This window comes from Corvus kubaryi, unplaced genomic scaffold (genome assembly GCF_017639235.1).
Source record: "Corvus kubaryi isolate FWS band 111438036 unplaced genomic scaffold, C.kubaryi_AGA036_p1.0 65499, whole genome shotgun sequence".
NCBI lineage: Eukaryota > Metazoa > Chordata > Aves > Passeriformes > Corvidae > Corvus > Corvus kubaryi.
The window spans coordinates 1-19800 of NW_024582053.1; the positions used below are offsets into that span (position 1 = coordinate 1).

At 40.1% G+C, this 19800-nt stretch overlaps 1 protein-coding gene across 5 annotated transcripts in view; it reads right to left on the reverse strand.

Annotated features, from left to right (window-relative positions):
• Positions 1–1147: 1147 nt before the first annotated feature.
• The window catches only part of LOC121673552 (AT-rich interactive domain-containing protein 1B-like), a 206718-nt gene continuing 188065 nt past the window's right edge, over positions 1148–19800 (reverse strand). For 4 of the 5 annotated variants that reach the window (XM_042046924.1, XM_042046925.1, XM_042046923.1 and 1 more), the window contains 4 exons: positions 14958–15067; positions 14064–14222; positions 7856–8065; positions 1148–4483 (listed from right to left, as the gene is read on the reverse strand). In XM_042046924.1, coding sequence (XP_041902858.1) covers positions 4220–4483; positions 7856–8065; positions 14064–14222; positions 14958–15067 — 743 coding nt within the window. In that variant the 3' untranslated portion in view covers positions 1148–4219. The remainder of the gene's footprint in view (positions 4484–7855; positions 8066–14063; positions 14223–14957; positions 15068–19800) is intronic. The other variant, XM_042046927.1, reaches the window with a different exon arrangement.

Genomic DNA, 19800 nt, shown 5'->3' on the forward strand with positions numbered 1-19800 from the left:
ACCCCTCCCAAGCCCTGGCCCATCCATCTTCAGTGGGGATTCCCTGGTTGGCCTCATGACACGCTCCATGACATCACCTGCCTGCTAATAATAGCACTTCAGTGAGCCACCCGCCAGCAGAGAGACGGATGGGTTTGGTTACAGATGCACTCACTGAATGGCTGTGTCCTGCGGTGCTGTGTTGTGTCCCCCCCCGCCATCCCCCTCCCCAAGTCTCCTTTCTCTGCTGCCAAGGAAACACAGGCAACACACTCCTGGCACATTCTCGCTCTCTCTTTCCAGCACAAGCATATGATTTTTCCAGGTTTGCTTTAATGAAATCTCTGTTGACATCAGGGCCAGCTGCTGTTACTCACAAGAATCCTCAGCTGGACCACTTTGGCCATCCTGTTCATTCAACAGAGGATAAACTCTGAGCCTGTTATTTTGAGAGTTGTGCACACATAACTGCACAATGCAACTAAGAATTCAGAGTGCCAGAGGACAGCAATGGAAAATAACTCCTTCATGCTGATGCTCTCTTGGAATTTTTTCTCCAGCATCCATTAGTGCTTACTGTAATGGTGCCCAGAATTCTTCTCAGCTTAGAACTTCCCACATTATTTGTGAGCATTTTGGTCAAAACTATCAAACACATGACAGGAAAAGCATTTTCCCTCTGCACCCACTCCTGGAAAGCACTGGAGCACTAGAAGGAAGAGGTATGATGCCGCTCACTCTAAGGGAGTTTTTACACAGTTAAAGTCATCAGCAGTTGACATGGACCTTGGCACAGACCCAGTGATCAGGACAGAAGGCCAACAGGGGTCCCCCAATAGTTAGTCTGTCACTAGGCATTTGCGACTGATGGCATTACCTGACCCAGGCAGATTTAAGGTGATACAAAGGCCTAAGCCTACCACAAACACATCGTCAACTTGCACAGCCTCAGAGCAGTGCCAGGTACATTAAAACACTCAGGCCCCCAGCCCTCCCCAGGAGCATTATGAAACAGCAGAAGAGGCTCTGACAGTGATATGAAGTGAGAACTATTAAAATGAGCACCTAATCCTAACCCTAACACCTTGGCTACTGTGCAAATCTCTGCTGATCAAGGCCAACCAGTCTGTCACTTTGCTGCTCTACTCTCATTCCTTTTTTCAACTTCTTATAATTGCTGACACTATCATGAATTGCACTGTACATCACACTAAATTATTCACTCCTTTACATACCATTTACCTTATTAATGATGTTGTAAAAACCAGAAGTGGCGGAAAAATCCCAAGTATAGTGCTACAAGCAAATGGACAAACACATGCTCCCAGACCACCATCTTGCAGTCCCATAAATTTGACTTACACATCGCATCCTTTCCTTGACCGTGCTCTTCCATATGAATCTCCTCGCCATGGCTGTCGTATTGTGTTTCCCAGCCCTCCCTCTATGCCTGCATTCTAAAGGTCATCTGTGAGGCAGTCACATAACCACCCCTTGGATCTGAGACATCTGCAAGAACGGATTTGCTCTAAGCTGCACTTCAGCCTGCTCCCACCTTGCATAACCACCTACCTGGGAACTATGACAACATTGGAACCGAATCCTCCTCTGTACCATAAAGGCTGCCAGTCCTCATGTATTCTTATGAACAATTGAAATATTTAATTTTAAAAGTTTTATGAAGATCAGTTGACTTTTAAGATCTCAAGACTTGTTTTGTAGCATCAGCTTGTTAGCACTGGACAAAATACAGCACCCTCCCCTCTGAGACAAGTCCCTCTCCTTTTCTATCAGATTAACTTCAGCCCTAATACTGTAACTAGTTCCCTGCAAATGGATTTGGCTTCTAAGTGGCTCTGCCTACACTGAGCTAACTGCACAAGAGAGGCTAATGGTTAAAGCAAGGACCTTTGGAGGCTACTGTTCCTTGTTGTATTGGGCTCCTGTTCCCTCTGAAAGCCAAACAGTGACAGATTATCTAAAGTATGTCTACAACTCTGCTTCTTTTGTGCAGCTAAAATGTTAATGTTGGTATATACTAAAGGAAAAGGAACAAGAAAAAAATCTGACTATTAAAGAGAACAAGCTTGTACTCTCTGAGGCATCTATACCTCAGCAGGATTTCATGTACTAAAGCTGATACACACTGGGAAAGCCTTTCTCCGTACAGAAGTGCAGTCCCATTCAGTGACACGAGCTCTTTTCTCTCCAACAAAACAAACCTTGAGATCCTTGCTTGCTTCCCCCTTTTCTAGTCTCTATGTCCTGCTGTGTTTTTATTTTACAAAAATGGTTTCAGTTCTCCTCAAAGACAGCTTGCTTGAATGTTATGATAAATTTAAACTTGGACTTTGCCATTTTCATTTGTAGCATCACGATGCAAAAGAACCCTGTAAAGTGGTACATCGGACAATTCCATTCCTTTGTTTCATGTTTACATATTTAAATAACAATTCTTCATCTCAAAATTCAGCTGATATATGGTGATCATCCCCAATTCAACTGTTGAGAGCAGTGTTGGAGAAAGAAGGTAAGGGAGGAGAGAACAAAGCATAATACTCTTTCATTTTTAGAGACAGATTAATTTATTCTTCACTGTCCTTAACAAGTCTAACCATTTCAGCTTCCCTTACCAGTCTTCTCAGGAGGTGACGGGCACCTCCAACATGTATTTTTTGCAACTGTGCACATTCAGGACACTCTGTACTTATTTCAGACAGATAAACATTTGGACTATGGGCTTTACTTCTAGCACCAAGTGTTTTTCTCTATCTCCTAAACTTATTGCAAGGTAACCTAATCTCCTCTTCATTAAACAATCACCACTGGGGTATCTGATAACCCTAGGTTTTAACCAGGTGGAGGAAATATTTAAGTTATTACATAGGGATGTACTTAGGAAGATTTTAACTAAACACTCCCTCAAATCCTTACACTGAATAAATCAGGCTGAGAAAGATTTAAGCCTTATCACTGTTATCTTTTTCTGTACTGACAAAGCACTATTGTAAGAGATAATCTTGGAAAGGCCAGAACTTTATTATATGATTATAAAGGTCTTTGCAATTTTCTAGTATCCACAATAGGGTACTGAAGTCATGTGATTGCAAACTGTCTGCAGGGCTTGCTGGCTATCTGACTCTCCACTTCCCATTTTCAGCCAGTGAACTGCACTAAGAAATGAATAAATTAATTTAATTAGTATTAATTAATATTAACTTAATTAAGGAATTAAGTTAATTAGTATTTTCCTAAACTTGTGTTCTAATGCAGGAAACTACTGTAAACATTCCAGAAACTATATTCTCTTGGCAGTAAGTGACAGTGGTCTGCCTCATAGTAATCGTGGCACTAATTCACAAATTTTGTCAAATTATTTTGTTGGTCAGAAAAACTAATAACAAAAGGAATAATCCAAAATAATTAAAGGACCTTTTTACTCTACCATGGGTAGTCCAGAAGTCAACATCTAGACTAATACTATGACTCTTCCTATGTACTTAAAATGTTTCTACTTAAGAATAGTCCTGTCTTGAGTATCAACTGTATCAAATCTTGAGAGACTTAAGCAGCATGAATTTAGAAAGAAAACAGTGGTTTCAAACATCACCCTGTAAATGCAAAAAAGAACAGCCAGAATAAAGCAATCCCAGTTCCAATTTTTCAGATGAGAAGATAAAAACAGTGATCCTAATGACTTCTCTGACACACAGGATTAGCAACAAAAGAACAGAGCGCGTGCCTCCGAACTAGGATGTCTGGCAGTGGGGATACACCCTACTCTCAGCTCTCCATCTGCCACACATTCAACACGAGCTGCATCAGAGCAACCATCTGAGACGCGCTGATCAGTCCAGCATCTGCCATCCTGCTCCAACTGAAGCCTTGCTGATCAACAGTTGGGCTGAAAATCAGCTTCAGTCACGGCAAGGAAAGTGCAGGTACCAGAGCCTGACCTTTAGACAAATGCATGCTCCTGTCTTACAGCAGAAGCACATCCGTGCAGGACTCCGTTCTTTTCCTTACGCCCATGTCACTGAATGTTAAGGGTACACTGGCACAGACGTCTTTGTATGTTGGACAAACCAGATACACGACTGCGGGTGGCCCTGCAGACTTAACACTGATTTGACTGAGGAGCTGGCTCCAAGTTTGAGAACAAGATGTCAACAACAGATTTATCCTTGTTTTTTGTCCAGCATTGTCGAGACATGCTTATAAATATATAAGGTGCAACGACCTAGCATCCCTTGCACTCAGAAACTGGTTGTGTAAGAGGCTGCAGTTTATTTGACTTACCAGGAGATGGCGGCTGAATCTTAGGTTGTTTCTTGGTATCTCCAGTGCTGAAGACTTCTGGCGGGGGCTCCTCCCCTCGCTCAATCTTGCACTCGAAGGCAAACAGGTACTGAATGTATTGTTTTTTCAGGGAGCTGGCTGCGCTGCTCGAAGTGCCAACGTTCAAGGTGGTTGCCAGCTCACGCCATTTCTTGTTTTTATTAACCTAGCAAAGTAAACGGCAGAATCATTGGTTTGCAGCAAAGTGTTTTGTTTAAGTCAGGAAACAAAAAAGGAAAAAAAATCCCACTTAATGTCTTGGTTTACTTTTTTTATTTTCCTCTTTTAACTAATGCTCATTACTCCCACACGCAGTAATGCACAGACAGCATTTACAGTTATAAAGCCATTAAGGAACCTGCTGATAGCTACATAAAAAGCTTTGCTTGTGGAGTCTTCTGCATGGTGCATCCTTTAAATGCCTTACGCCCTTCCAGGGCCTATGCTCTTCACTTAGCAATCCATCTCCAAGTAAATTCCTGCTCACTCTCTCCCTCCCTGACACCCACCCACACCCACCCCATTCTAATTAAAAAGCAGCTTCTAAAATATAATTTAGAAAGCAATAACAGTGTTATTCTGCAATTTGTTTGAACGTTGATATGAAAAAAAAATTTTTCTCCCAAATAGCCACCAGCTGTCAAACAGTTCAGCTTGTAATTCCTGGTTCAATTCCTTTCACTTTAGTGCATCTTGCAGGGGCAGATCAATGATTCTCTGGCTAGATGAGAGGCAGAGTGAAGCCAGGCCCCTTAATTAATTAAGGCAGACTTCAAACACTCACGGCTAGTCCAGCAATACTCTGTATTACAATGCTGACTGCACCACTCCACTGCCAGTCTTGTTTGCAGCGTAAGGCTGAGAATATTGAAAGACTCTGCTCATGACTTCCTCAAACACAGGTGATCTGTAATAATAGCGAAGTTCATTTGTCATCCTGGATGATGCCACTGACTCATTCGGCTGTACCACTTGTAGCAGCCACTGCTTTTGCTGTAACACCTGATGCCCTTAAGTTCATTCAACCAGTTATGCCATTTCTAGGTATGATCCAAGGAGCAGGGTCAGCACCAAAATAAATGGGCTTTAAACATCTGAGAATATCAGCTTTTGTGGGTAGCAATTCTGATTCTATGATGTCTGCTCCTTGCCCTAAGGCCTGATATTTTAATGACTCCAACTTGTGTAGCTAGAAAGATTGTTAGCCATACTATTCCTTAGTCTGTGTGCCAGAAAAGAAAACATTTTCTTAAGTTTCTCTCTGTGTTTAATAACACTGTAACTGCTGCCAGTCAGCAAAGATCTTTTGAGGATGGCATTAACAGCAAGCAGGTTGGCATGGCTGTGCAAAGTGTTTTTATTTCTCTGGTGCATCCTGCAAGAACCCAGGAGTTAAAGGAGACCAGATTTTCATAAACTGCCCTTGTTGAGGCTTGAAATCCAGTTACACAGCTCTTTGAGCCTACTGGCTTACAGCTAAGTGGTGCGTAACAAACACATTGCATAATGCAAACTGAAACGTTCATGCCTAAATGCCCAGGATATTGGCATTTAAAAGAAGACTGCCAGCAGCTGGTCTGTTCATGTTGGGACCCCATCAGCTGCAACTCTTCAGACAGAGAATGTGCACCAGCGCTGCACAGCTCCACTCCCTGGCACTCTCTGGGCAGAGTCACAAGATGTGGAGTGCAGCACTTGGAGCAACAGCTTTTTAGGAGGGCATCACACAGACACATTTAAATAAAACTCAGCAAGCAAAGCTCTGCACCTCTGAGTTGCTCTAAACAGATAAACATAGTGAACATTCATGTGGACACACCAGCAAAACCAGAAGCCTTCATTTTAAGTGTAAATTTTCACCGGTACTGAAGCACACACATTTATAACTCAAGCTCTTTCAAAAATCAGTCTAAGTGAACAGCATCTATTCTTTGGCAAAACATAAAAGTCTGTCACTGAAAATCAACACAATGTCCCAAAACAAAATAAATTTCCATAATAAGCAAACATGAATGACTCTCTAGAATATCCCATCTGCCCCCCATCTTGTTCAATTTTGGATGCTAAGAGTCACACTGTGGGCACAATCATGCTGTATGAGGCAGAGCAGCTGCATGATACGATTTACCTGTAATAAAGTTTCTGAGCTAAAAGTAATCAAATCCATATGATGCTGAGGAGCATGAGCCGATCACTAAAAATGTCAGGATAACATCTCTTAGCCATATACAGCATTTAGCAACAGATGACTGTAGTAGGTTTCTCTGCCTTCCTTTAATAAAAAGAATAGCTAAAATCCCTGGATTTGAAAGGCCAATGATCTAATTCAGTAGTCAAATCCTATGTTGTGAGGTGCTATTAAAAATAGCTTTGAAAGGGGTACTAATTGATGTTGGACATTCCTTTCTTGAAGTAACCACATAGATTATGAAAATATGTTCTCTTTTTGAGAATCTAATTTGTTTGCCATTTTTTTGAGTTCAGATTTTGTAATGAGTGTAGATTGTACCTGTTTTAATATTATATGTTTTATATAATATTACACATGCATATTTCTCTACATGTTAGCTATGTTTAAGACCTCATTTTGCAAGGCATTTAACACATGTCTTCAAAAACATAGAACTGATGGATCCTGGCACTTCCCAATACTTTCTAGCATCTAGCCAGTGATCCCCCAGATGCAAGGGATGCTTTGTCATCAGGCAAAGACAGGCAACTTTGAATGCCAAATCTAAGCAAGTACTGACCGTTTTCTCTTGCTTTCCCTTTAGATGTTAAACAATGAAACATTTCATTTTGATCTGTGGTGAACAGCCTTATAGAACACATGAGTATTTTTCAAACATCCCTTTGCAAAACTTCCAGTTAGCTGGTGAGAACACAAACAAAAGCTTCTGTCTCCCATCTGAGACTTTTTTATTCTCAGCTCTTCCTGCTCTCATTTTTCTTCAACTCATTTAGGTAATTCACCTTTTCCTTGTAATCATTATGTTTGCAAGGCAACCCAAAATATCCTGTAAGCATTTTCCAAACACAGGGCAAAGCACAGTCTGTGTATAAGAAACAAATGTACCATATAGAGACACTCAGAATTAAAGGTTTGGGATGAAGGACTGTGTTTTAAGAACATGTCTGCAGTTTCTCTGGAGAGATGAACTGAATTGTCCTACAGGCTGTATCTCTATATGGGAAAGATGGACTTAAAAATTTCCTTTTCCTTTTAGCTCTATCATCTGCTTCTTACTCGTAACTTTGATCCAGTGGCCTTTTCCTCTTTTCTTCTCTCAGCAGCATTACTAGATTTCCCTGAAAAGGCAACAATTTCATCTGTCTACAGCAATGGTCAATCTTGATTCAAACTCCAAAGTTTTAGGGCCATTATAAAGCCCAAAATGAACTCCAGACAGATATCAAAGCATGAAATTTTCTTCAACAATATTGCCAGTGCTGGAAACCTAATGATGTAACCAGCAGGAAATACTCTAGAAAAAAAGGGCATTGGCTTTTTGAAGGTTCACTTTTAACCAGTTCTCACCTGTGCCAAACCTCCAATCTCTTTGACACAGACATAGAGCCTGAACAGGTCCAAGGGCTTCTTGCCCACAGCTGGCAGACTGGCCACAGGCGTGCCCCTCTCCTCCATGAACGTCAGGTACCGATCTACCCACATCTTGCGCTCCGGCTCATTTCCTAGCTCATAGACTTTAGTGATCTTCTCTCCAGTTGTGGTAGAGGAACTTGATTTCTAAATTGCAAGAAGAAAAGAAAGCGTTGGGGGAAGGGTGGGAGGGGAAGGGAGAAGAAAGTAAGAAACTCACAACACTGAAAAAGAGAAGATGTCAAACAAACTAAAGCTATCACACAACAGTCAGGAATGAAGGCTACTAGTTCAGGCACAAACAGTACATTCTGTCCATATGCAGAAAAGTCAACTTTATAAATAAAGGGCCCAAACTCCCCATTTTCCTATTTCTTTCACTGATCTGAACTTTGGATCCCAGAAGGCAAGTTTCTGATGTTGCCTCATGTCATTTTAAGAAGAGGTAGCTCTCACAGAGTGCTTCTTACCCACTTATTTCAAAGTGCTTTGCAAGCAAATATTTTGGTAAAATTAGAAACAAGCTTGTCCCACACAAGTTTAGAAAATCGTAAAACCAAACCAATCCTCTCCTCTTTGCCCTCAAAGATGGGCTAGAAAACCTGGAAGTGATCCTCCACAGCAGGAATTGCACAAAAATAGCCGAAAGTGTGAATCATGGCAAACTAGTACATGGAGAAGTAGTCCTCTCTTCAGAGTCATAAATGGTTACACTTTATTACCACTTCACACCACTGGTGGCCAAAAAGCAAGATAAGCAAGAGTGCCTGCAGTACAAGCAGATTGGTGGCAATACTCTTTGTGAACTGCCAATTAGCTCCCTGATCCAATAAGGCTTATAAGTAGCTACTACTCTCCTCCCTTGACAGAGTACAGAAGATATCCATCTCACTTGTCCTACCTTGCAAAAGGAATGTGTGTTATGACCTGGGGAAAACCAAGGAGGGACAGGAATCAGAGCTGAGCCACCAGGAAAAGCAGAAGAGGTGGCAAGAGCAGAATTCCATCTCTGTGGCAAAAAGGCAGGAGTGAACCTGCTTTCCTGCTGCTCTTTGGGCTTTACAGCTAATGAAAGCTCATATTATGTTTGATTCCCTTTTCTTCTCTTTTTTGTAAAATGTAGAGACAGCAGAAAGCACTGAGGCTGCTACACAAGCTATGAATTCTCACCCCACTTTTTCTGTGCAATATAACCCTGTGAGCTGGGCTCTGTGCCATGTATGGACAGACCCTGTCACAGACCCTACCCGAGCTGCATCAGCTCTGACAGCAGAGAGGGGCTGCTGCTACAGCAGGAAGACCCTCCTACTTGCAGAAAGTGAACTGATTTGCTCAGCAGTGGAAGATGGGAGTGGTTCTGAATTAAACACAAGGGGAAAAGACTGACATAAAGCTTTGGGAAAGGAGCCAAATATGTGAAGGGAAACATATCCTTTACGTCTGTATAGTAAAAGCCTAAACTTTGTTGTTGATTGCAGCAGACACTTCTTAAAACTCATCTAGTCAATCACTCTTTCCCTCCTTTGCCTTTTCCTTACTTTGAACTGAAGACAGACTATTCTCATGTAAACAGAAACTCATTCCTAGTTGAACATCTCTAAAGAGGACCCTCACTGTACCTCACAGATGCTACAAAACCACCCACTTTGTCCATGTCCCCACATAGTGGTGAGGCCTGGCACTCGACACCATGGAAGAGGGATGCAGCAGAGCAGAAACCCACTGCCAATGATTTCACCATTCATCTTGCATGTTAGCCTGGAAAATATGACAGACTCTGTATCTCCTTCCAGCTATCAGCTGCAACTTGGCAACACCAGAAGACAGTCAGGAGAACAGAAACATGAAGCCAAGGGGGGTGACCTAGTGGTTCCATGAGCCATTGCTGTTCTTTCCAGTGAATGGATATCCATTTTAATTAAATAAATACCCTCCTTTAAAGTTTTCTGCCTTGCTGACATTGTAACTTCTTCACAGCAATCCTTGCTACAGACAGATATGATTACCTTTCTTACAAATGAGGTGCATGCCTGAATTTACTTGAGCCAGACTCGGTAGCGTTACAACTCCTACTGAAGTGAGAGTCAGGGCTAAACTTGTTTTATTAATACTAAGTGGCTGGCAGGAAAGTACTTTGACATGAATCCTGCAGATCATGCAAAGGAAGCACAAACTGATTCTGGAATAGCAACCAATTTACTCAAAGCATCACTTGCTGTGTATCTGGGTGTCCAAGATCAGTTTAACTCTTTGCAACAAGTAACACTTTGTCAAAGTTTGGGAGGTTTTTTTGGGTGGGTGGAAAGGGGGCAGTAGGCAAGTCATGTTGCTACTAATTTGATATTGTAGTGAGCACTAGATACATGACCACACAGGCTTGAACAGTTTAATGAACTGGAGCTATCCCACTACCTTTTGCAGTAAGTACAAAGTTACTCTCTCTACTGGTCGCCAGCATCAATTTTAATCTGACACTTAAGATGCCCCAGAACTCTTAACAAAAATGAAGGTGGGAAATTCCAGCTTTTACCCAGCAAATTTTCTATGTGCTTATATTCTAACATACGAGGCAACAAAATAGTTTGTATTTCATGTTATGGTGAACCAGGATTAAGACAGTTCAGATTTACCAGTTTTAGGATTTCATTTTTATATGTTAAGATTCACTTTTTCAAATCAGATTCAGAGCAGAAGGAAAACTGTTAAGAATTTTTCATTCCGTATTTTTCTACTATACATCTCAAATGATGCTGCTTTTCAGCAGTGTGGCAGCAAGCTCTAAAATGACAGTATAATCTGAAAACTTTTCACAGCTTACAGAAGGTAAGAAGTGTTTCTTACTGCGTGAGCTTTCAGGTTGTCATGCTTTATAAAATGGGTGCAATTTTCTTCTAAAATGAAATGTTAACTTTAGAAGAATGCACTGCAGGGAAGAATGCTATTCCTCAAGAGTAAAGATCTTTTTCTCTTCTCTATTTTTATAAATGTAAACGTATAAAAATGACAGATTTGTGCAAGCTAGTCTACACACAAACAAACTTCAGTTTCACATGGGCAGGTTCAGCTGGAAGCCTAAATTCACCTATAAATATTAAATATTAACCCTTATAAAGCGATAGTTTATAAGAAAAAGACCCCATTGTTAATTAAAATGAGCACATCCCAGGCAATGCTGGAAGAACACTGATCATGACCTTTTCTTCTGTTAAGTATGTTGATAATTTTGGTGATAGAAGAATGCCAGTGCAAGCCTGTGGCACATATCTTTACTGATTTAGTTGTATCCTACTCTGCCCGCAATCCCCAGCACTCTTCCACGATATACTGGCAGTGTTGAAATGGGTGATTAAAAAAACTCCACCAAAGTATATGGATATCAAAGCCAATTCCCATATTAAATCTGTTGAACCCCATACTTTCTTTTCAATATACCTACCCACTATTAAAACTGTATTATACGCAGACCCTTGTATGGTGAGTCTGCAGAATCCTTCAGAGCAATACAAATTTCTGTAGGAGTTATTTTCACATGAAAGGCAGTGGGTAGTTGCTTCTGTACAAATCTTTAAGGATCTATATTTATAGAATTACCTACTGTTCACTTCCCCCACTTCAGTGAAGAATTTGCCAATATTACATGTATTACACAGACCTCTTTTACTACAGAACAGAGCGTGCATACACAGGCAGCAAAAACTGCCAAAGTCCAATCCGTGGCAGAGGCTTGTGCAGGACACAATCCTCTGTCAAGATTTTCTCCTGAAGGACTCTGGAGACCCCTCCCAGCTAGCACCATGGAGGTGCAGCACTGTTCAGGTGTATTCACTGTCATGTTCATGGGTACCTATGGACAGGGAACAGCAATTTACAAGGTTTTCATAAGCTACTGTTTTACTCATGTTGCAGTGACCCTGCGTAGTTTACACCCACACTTGAAATGTTTCTTTTAAAGAATTTTAAAACTACCTCACCAGTGTCAGGGACGCACATTATATGCAAACTTGGCATAGCAGAAGTGTCCTTTTCCTGATATACCCAAAGAGGCCTCAAAACCTAATGTTCAGCAGTTCTTTCTCCCCATTTTCTCATGCCTCACTTCCGCACAAAGCAGCTGAAAGAGAGGATCCACTTAGTAGGATCACAGGAATACCTTGAAGTGAATCACAGACCATTCACCCCTGCTTTTATCCTCTACTGGAATGGACAAGTTGTAGCACATGAAGCAGCTTTGGGATTTAATGAACCAATTCGGGCTGTTTTCAAGTGTAACGAAATGCCTGCAATCAATCGTTCCAGGCTATATCAGGCTGCTGTTAAAATCGATGAAGTTATCCAATCCACTGGCCTTCATAGGTAAAAAGGGATCAGCTCATTTGTAGCACTTATTTTGCTATCATTCCAAAGCACTGTATTTATCCATGTCTAACTGAAACTTTTGGAGAGAAGGACATCCAGAAGAAATTGAAAGCACAAACTTTCCTCACGTATTTTTTCCAATGTTATACTCTGGCAATAACCTATAGTTTATTTACATGAAAAAATCTCCACGTGTTCCTGATGACTCCAGGATTTGCTACACAGTTTATGCAATGAGCTCAGGAATGCATTATTGTTTGGTTGTAGAGGAAGCACTCAATGTGTTAGACAGCCTGTGCTATAACTCTCTTGCCTTCCTCCAGAAAACTGCCCAAAAGCAAGACCCCAAACATTACTACAAAGAAAACTAACAGAATTTTTGATATCACACTTTCACAAATGCTGTTAAGAAAAACATGAAACTTTGTGGGATCAAGTAACATCAGCTGCCTTCTGAGACTCAAAGTTGCTGTCAAATAAACATCCAAAGATTTAAGTGGTGCATTTCATGCCATGCTGCCCCCTTGCTCGGGGGATTCAGTAAATGTCTGCTTTTTTGGATGGTTAGATCTCTTACCCTCTGACTGGCCTTCCTCTGTTTGCCCTGAGACACACTCTTTAACATATCACTTTGTAAAAATTGTTATCAAAGAATTATTGCTAATTTAAGTGCACTTTAACATTAGGGAAAACCCCCTTTATATTCTGCACAAGAATATGTTTCACTATTTTTCTACAGAGAAATTACCATCATTTCTGCTTTTGATAAAAAGGAATAAGAGAGGAACAACATATACATTCTTAATTATAAAAAAAAAAAACAAAGCAAAAATGACCAAGTGGACATTTGCTCCCCATAGACCGACCACATCATCTTATGTCTGCATTCTCTTTTCTATATATGTATATAGATTTTCTAGGTGTGCGCATATATAGGAGATAGAAAGATAGATGATGAAATTTGGTTTTAGCTCCACACATCTCTCTCAGGTTTTTCTTTACAACCTGTATGAGAATGATTAAACATTACTCATCTAAAAAAATAGTTTTCTAAAAATGTACATGCATCAGGGTCTTTGCAGCTTATAATCTGGGTTATTTCAAAATAACCAAATGAAGCAAATTAGAAACAATTTTGGTTTAGACTGTGCCCTGACAGCCTAATGGCTGTATTTCCAAATACACAATTCGAAATTAAAAATCTTCCAAAAATATAAATGGCAGTTTTTCTGTGGTGCTGAGTCTGTAATTTAACTTTTGATGGATATTAGCTTCAATAGGGGAGAATACTTCTTTCTCTTTTTTGTTTGTTTTTGTTTTTTTTTTTTTTTTTCCTAAATAATCCTAGTAAAGACAAGTGCAGCAACCAGAGTGAAGTCAGTTGTGTGAAGGAGTTTGGGCCCAGGAACAGAAATGGAATTGTCCTTAACAACACAGTAGGCATGCTTGGAAGCTGATGCATTACAGGAAGGATGTTTTCTCCACAACAACTGCTGTTTTACCAGACAGCACACTTGCATGATGCACACAATTTTACTCTTTCTTATTTCCAAGTACTGTTGGGACAAATTTTGCCCTTGGATAAGCATGCTCAGGCCCCACTGAAGCCAGGCAGTGGAACTTACAGTCATGTGTCCGAGAGCAGAATTTGTACCCAGTGTTATAAAGAAAGAAAACTGTTTAGTGGATAAATAATAAAGAAAAGGAATTTACAAAACAAACAAGCAAGCATTAAAATATAATTAATTACAAAAAATAAACGAAAACCAAAATAACCAGAGCCACTTACAGGGCTTGATGGAGTCTTTGGCCAGCCTGGGCTGCTAATGCTATCACTTTCATCTCCATGAAATGAGGAGATGCTAGCAGAGCTTGGGGACATTGGGGAAGGGACTGGCAGGTTGCCTGGGGTTGGGGGCTGAGAAATACCCTGAGAGCTGTAGCTATCCTGTGGTAGAGGAATAAAAAAAAAAATATGACAAAGGCAGGGCAAACTTTATTAAAAACAAAAAAAATACATCCAGTTTAACAGACTGACCAATTTTTATATATAAAATATATATAAACAGAGAGACACATACAGAAAACACACACATACAGAAATATATTTATATATATATAAAAGGTATTAAAACAACATTGTTAATTAGTATAATTTGGAAAGTTTGCTGGATGCTTGGCTAAAGTCACTAAGCCACCATGCTTACTTCAAGCTCACATGAAATGCTAAGCATGGGTTTCCCATTATGAAAGAAAGAAACAAAAACAAGCCGTTCACCTTATTTAATCAAATAAGGCATGAAAGCAAAATATTAAGGTATGTTGCTGCTGCTGAGGTGGCCAAAACAGGAAGCTATAACTGAAGGCAGAGAAAAATGGCTGCAAGGATTGCAATCAGGCAAGACCCTTCTTTCCCACCCACCTGGCACAGCCAAATCCCCACGCAACTTTTGGCTTGGGATGCTTTGCCCCCACAAGTTAAAATGCCATAAGAACTAGTAACTTTCAGATCCACACAATGAAGGAAAAAAAGAAAAAAAAAAGAAACAAACAAAGAAATTGCACGTGAATGGAAAGGCATGCAGGAAAGAACAGAAGTGGGTAGGCCAAAACCAGGAGATGAAGGACAAGACAGCAGACTTCTGCGGGCAGAACCAACACCACGTGCGGAGGTGGTAAATACCTTTGACTTGCTCTCGGGTTGGGGGGCTCCTTCTTCTTTGCCATCTGCTTTGAGAGGAAGGGGTAGTTTGGACTCACCAGGTGTCATCATATCTGCAAGACCCATAGGTGCTAATCGAAAACAGGAGAAACAGTTAAGCATGACTATGTTTGGCTTTGTAGGAAAAAACATGCTTCCTGCTGCAAGGTTGTAGCGCCACGTGAAGGAGAGGTTTTCCCACCTCTGTCCTGTTATTCCAGCATCTGGAAACCTGGAAACCTCCTCAGCTGAATTGCAGAAACAAAGGAGAATGAACAAGAAGAGAATACAAGCACCATGCAACAACAACCACCACCACTTTACAGAGTAGAATTCATTCTTCCTGCTGCTCGTGCTCTTCAACTGTCTCTGCATTTGACCACAACATTTCAACAAAAGTCTATTTGAATTACTGCTCTCTCCCTTTAGCAGTAGACAAATGTAAGTGAAAACAATGTACATTTTGCTTGCTATGTTGAATCCAAGAAAAAGGCTGAATTTTCCGATTACATCTGTATTAAGGCTGGTGTCCAGCAGATAATTCCTACCCCTACTGACTTCAAAATGAATGGCTCAGCCACTGTGAGCCTTAACTACAGAATTACAAGCTGTAAACTGTGCTCTGTTGGAGAACCAGCACTCAGCTTCCTCCTCCTGCCAAAATGAGGTGGGACTATAACGAACACACAAATGTCTTTCTCTGATAATGGCATGCAGTTGCTTCCCAGGGGTGCAAGGAGTTTAAGGGTTTTTTTTATTTGAAGATGCAAGTGCCAAGTATAGTATTACTGCTGCAGAGCTGCTGGGTTCCTGCATTTCTAGAAAGATGCAAGAAGAAACATTCAGACAAATAGACAGAAAATACTGGGCAGAGCAGATGCTAGGAGGTGCCATGACATTGAATCAATGCAAATAACCAGAAAACAGCAGCACGACATCAGGTGATTCTTTGCCTGCTGAAAAGCATGTGCACAGCATTTGTGAAAGACTGGATTACCTTCCCTTTCTCTCTTTTTAATCCCCCTCATGCCCTTCTTTCAAAGGATATGAGTTAAGAAAAACATACAGAATAACCTAAAAGACAATAAAAAGGAAAAAAATATATATTGCAAATGTCAAAATGTAAGAATCAGCAAAGCATCATTGTCTTTATCAGAGTAGTGTGGCTCGCAAAATGACAGTGCTGGCTTGCACCAGGCAGCAGGCACACTGCACAGCGAGCCAAAGATAGGAGGGGGAAAAGAAGCTTTAAAAATACTTCACAGATTGCCCACTACAAAATGATTATTGCACATATTCATGTATTACTATGTTTTAGAAAATAATTAGTTTTAATTACAGCAGTGAGAGCACGAGCAGGACTCTAGCGAATACGCTGGCAAGCTTTGCAGTGCTAATTTGCTAATATCTTTAGCATCACTGCAGGTTGAGACTCTGGCTCTGCCAAAAAAACCTACCCAGCCATGTGCCATGTGAGTTTACAACTGTATGCTCAATATTCAGCTTTGAACTGCCGGTGTTTTTCATGGGCACATTTTCTTGTTTTTTCAAAGCACATTTGTAGCCCAATCAAGCCCTTAAAGTCATCACAACACATAAATCATAATTGAGATTAAAAAAAAAAATTACTTGCAATACTTCAGACTTCAAGAATTGGAACAAAAAGGCTTTTACAAGTGATGCAGCTGCAGAGAAAAATCTATTGGGATCAGCTAAAAATGCTGTTATTTTTATGTATGTGTGTGAAATCTCAACAAAACAGCCAGTCAATATGCTACTGGGAAGTCAGCATCCACTAAGCATTTGATTAGTATGCATTTTGCCCTTATATTCTGCTTGAGGAGCTGGGGCAGCTTGTGACCATTCTCAAGTTAAGGATGACAGCCTAACATGTTCTAGTTTCGAATTCACAATTAAAAAAAAAATAATTTTTCTTTCAGAGATTTTAAAAAAGTTCTATGTTCAAAATGGTCAAATATATGCCACAGTGTGCTTTCAAACTGGGATGCAGAACTGTTATACAAAATCCATTTTAACAGTTAACACATTTCATGCTGTGAAAGTGCTAAAAAAGAAGTCTTGGGTATTAGTTTCAAAGCAAGCAAAGCTGACCCTTTCCCTATAAAGCAATTTTAGAGAGGTCGAACAAAGCAAAGTTAAAGATGACACTTCTTCACCAGAATTCTGCATAGCTAAATCCTCTGCTGATATCTCACTTTTATGTAGTTGGAACATCATACTTCTATTACAAAGAATTTAAAAATTGTGTCCACTTCTGGTAGTCCTGTTCCCATCAGAACTCCCTTATGAAATCTCTGTTCCAGAGGGGCTTAAGTTAACACCTCATATAAAGGGCTAGTAACTCCAGTCTGCAGATTATCACAAACATTCTGACTCTATTAATCATGCTTAGAAATGTAAAAATACAGGTTCATTTTGGTTTTTGACTATTTATTTTTGGCATATGCAAATGTAACTATCAGAAGTTGGAGACAATTATGAAAAAAATAATAAAGTTACCCAAATTCTGTTTCACTTTTTGTTCTAAATTATTTAGTTCATCTACATTCTTTCTTTCTACCTCTAAGAGAAGAAAACTGCAAGCACTTTACTGGCAAACTGCAAGGTTGTCTATTATCCCTATAGCTTTTACCCAAGATGTTTCCACAGCTATTTTTCTATCTGCTGTTGAAATGCTGTTTCATAACTTCTTGCTAACATACTCTCCAGCGATTTGTGAGAAGACATTCTTTCACTTTTTTTAGCTAAGCGGTACAGCAAGAACATTGTTTTGACCCTTTCCGAGCAGTGAAATACTGTTATTGTCACGAAACTGCTAAAATAAGACACAGTCTCTTTCTACACAGGTACTAATAATTCTGCCTGTGAAGTGCAGACCAAAGGATAAAACATTGTAGAGAGGAGGATAACAGGGAAAATCTTGACTCGAAAAGTGTTGTGGCGTACTGTGAATAGGTTTCAAGTACTAGCCTCTGGCTTATTATAAGAATGTAAGAGGTAGAATGATTTCAAAAAGCAAGTATAGGTCAAGGTCCTGAATTAACTATTCCACACTGAATTTAAGGTACTCAAAGGCAGATATTGACATGAGTAAAACTGCAGCAAAGAATTATTTTTTGCTAAAGGCTGCTCTACCAGTCCCAGCAGACGATGAAATACTGTAGAAGCAGCAATATACAAACATTGTTTTTCTCTTTATTGCTAGTGCAATAACAAATCATGCTCTACAAAACAGAATACTCCCTTCTTTGTAGGACATTCCTTTCCCCCTTCCAACCCTAGCACTCTCCCTCTGCAAAAAAAAAGAGAAGAAAAAGCAAAAGCAGCGAATTAGTGACTGTGGAGTTGACGAGAGGATCTCCACTGCTTTGATGCCCACAGGAAAAACAGAATAGGGACAACAATAGTGCCTGATGTCCTGCCATGAATGATCCTCCAGCTCTGGGGACAAGGGCACCCCAGGGTTTGATTTGATTCCTTTAGTGCAAAAAATTTTTCCTAGAATTTCACGTTTTATGTGAAGTATTATGATGTTAAAAATTAATTGGGAATAATAATACCCAGAAAAATAAAGGTTTCAGTAAGACAGAGGTACTGAAATAAGGAAAGTCTCCTTGAGCAGTAAGGAGATTAATGCCTTTTTATTGGTTTGTCCATCTCCAGAGGTAGCAGAGATTGTGAACGCCAGTTTCTGTGCAAGAAAAATATGGAAACCTGTGAGATATAAACTTCATATTGCTTCTTTTTAAAGATAATTTTCGCTAGAATTAACAAAGCTCACAGCATGATCTATACTGGGGGTTGTAAGTTTCCTGTTTATTATATGCATTTTTAAACCTGGAACTTGAAAAACAGGGGGGAAAAGTCTGAAATATATATGGGTAATTTGAACTCATATAACAAAAGGACAGTGGAGGTTATACAGTTTTTCTGAATGGCAGTTTGTTCCATAATTGTGAAGGGATTCTGACACCTTTTTCCTGAAGCTTTTGTTATTGTTATGAATGGAATACTCTATTAGAAGGATCTGTCTTCTTTGATCTCGTAATTTCTGTGTTCCTAAACCACTCTGCATCAGCAGAAGCTGGTGATCTGCTGTTTGATCCACAGCCACTGCTGAAGTACGAGGATGCATAACTGCATTTTCCTTTCAATTGTGACATTAATTAAAAAAAACTAAAGACAAAAGGATCAACTGGTAATGAGGAGTTATAAATACTACTAAAAATGGGTGACAAAACCAGTGTTAGACATAGCTGTACTGAGGCTCCAACAGCATATGAAAACAATTCCATCAGTTATCAGCAATCTTCTTCTATTTTAGAGTAAAACCTAAAAGTGCATTTGATTGAAATGAAAGACCCACCTTCCTCCCTCATATCAGGCAACACAACTGCACCCTCCAAAACCCAGACAACCAAGAAACAAACTTCTCCTTATTACTTGCCTTGGGTTTTCATTGGCCTCTAACTGAAACCACAGTTGTTCATGCCCAGTGTATGTAAGCAAGTTAACCAGCGCCTTCACTCCAGCAGCAGCCACTCAGCTGCACTCTGTTTTGGCCCTCCATGTGGACTGAACGCTGGTTTATCTGACAGATGTATGATTTTACACTAATGGGGCAGGAAGGAAGGGGAAGCTAAGGAGCCATATAGCTGAACTGGTCTTCCTGCCACAGAAAATCCTGTTTTCAAGCCCCTAAATAGGTATCATGTGTAGGTTCTCCACCTCATCAAATGCAGGGCCAGAGCTGACCCTAAAGTGCACCCCCAGCTCAAGGAATTATCACTAAAAATATGGTATT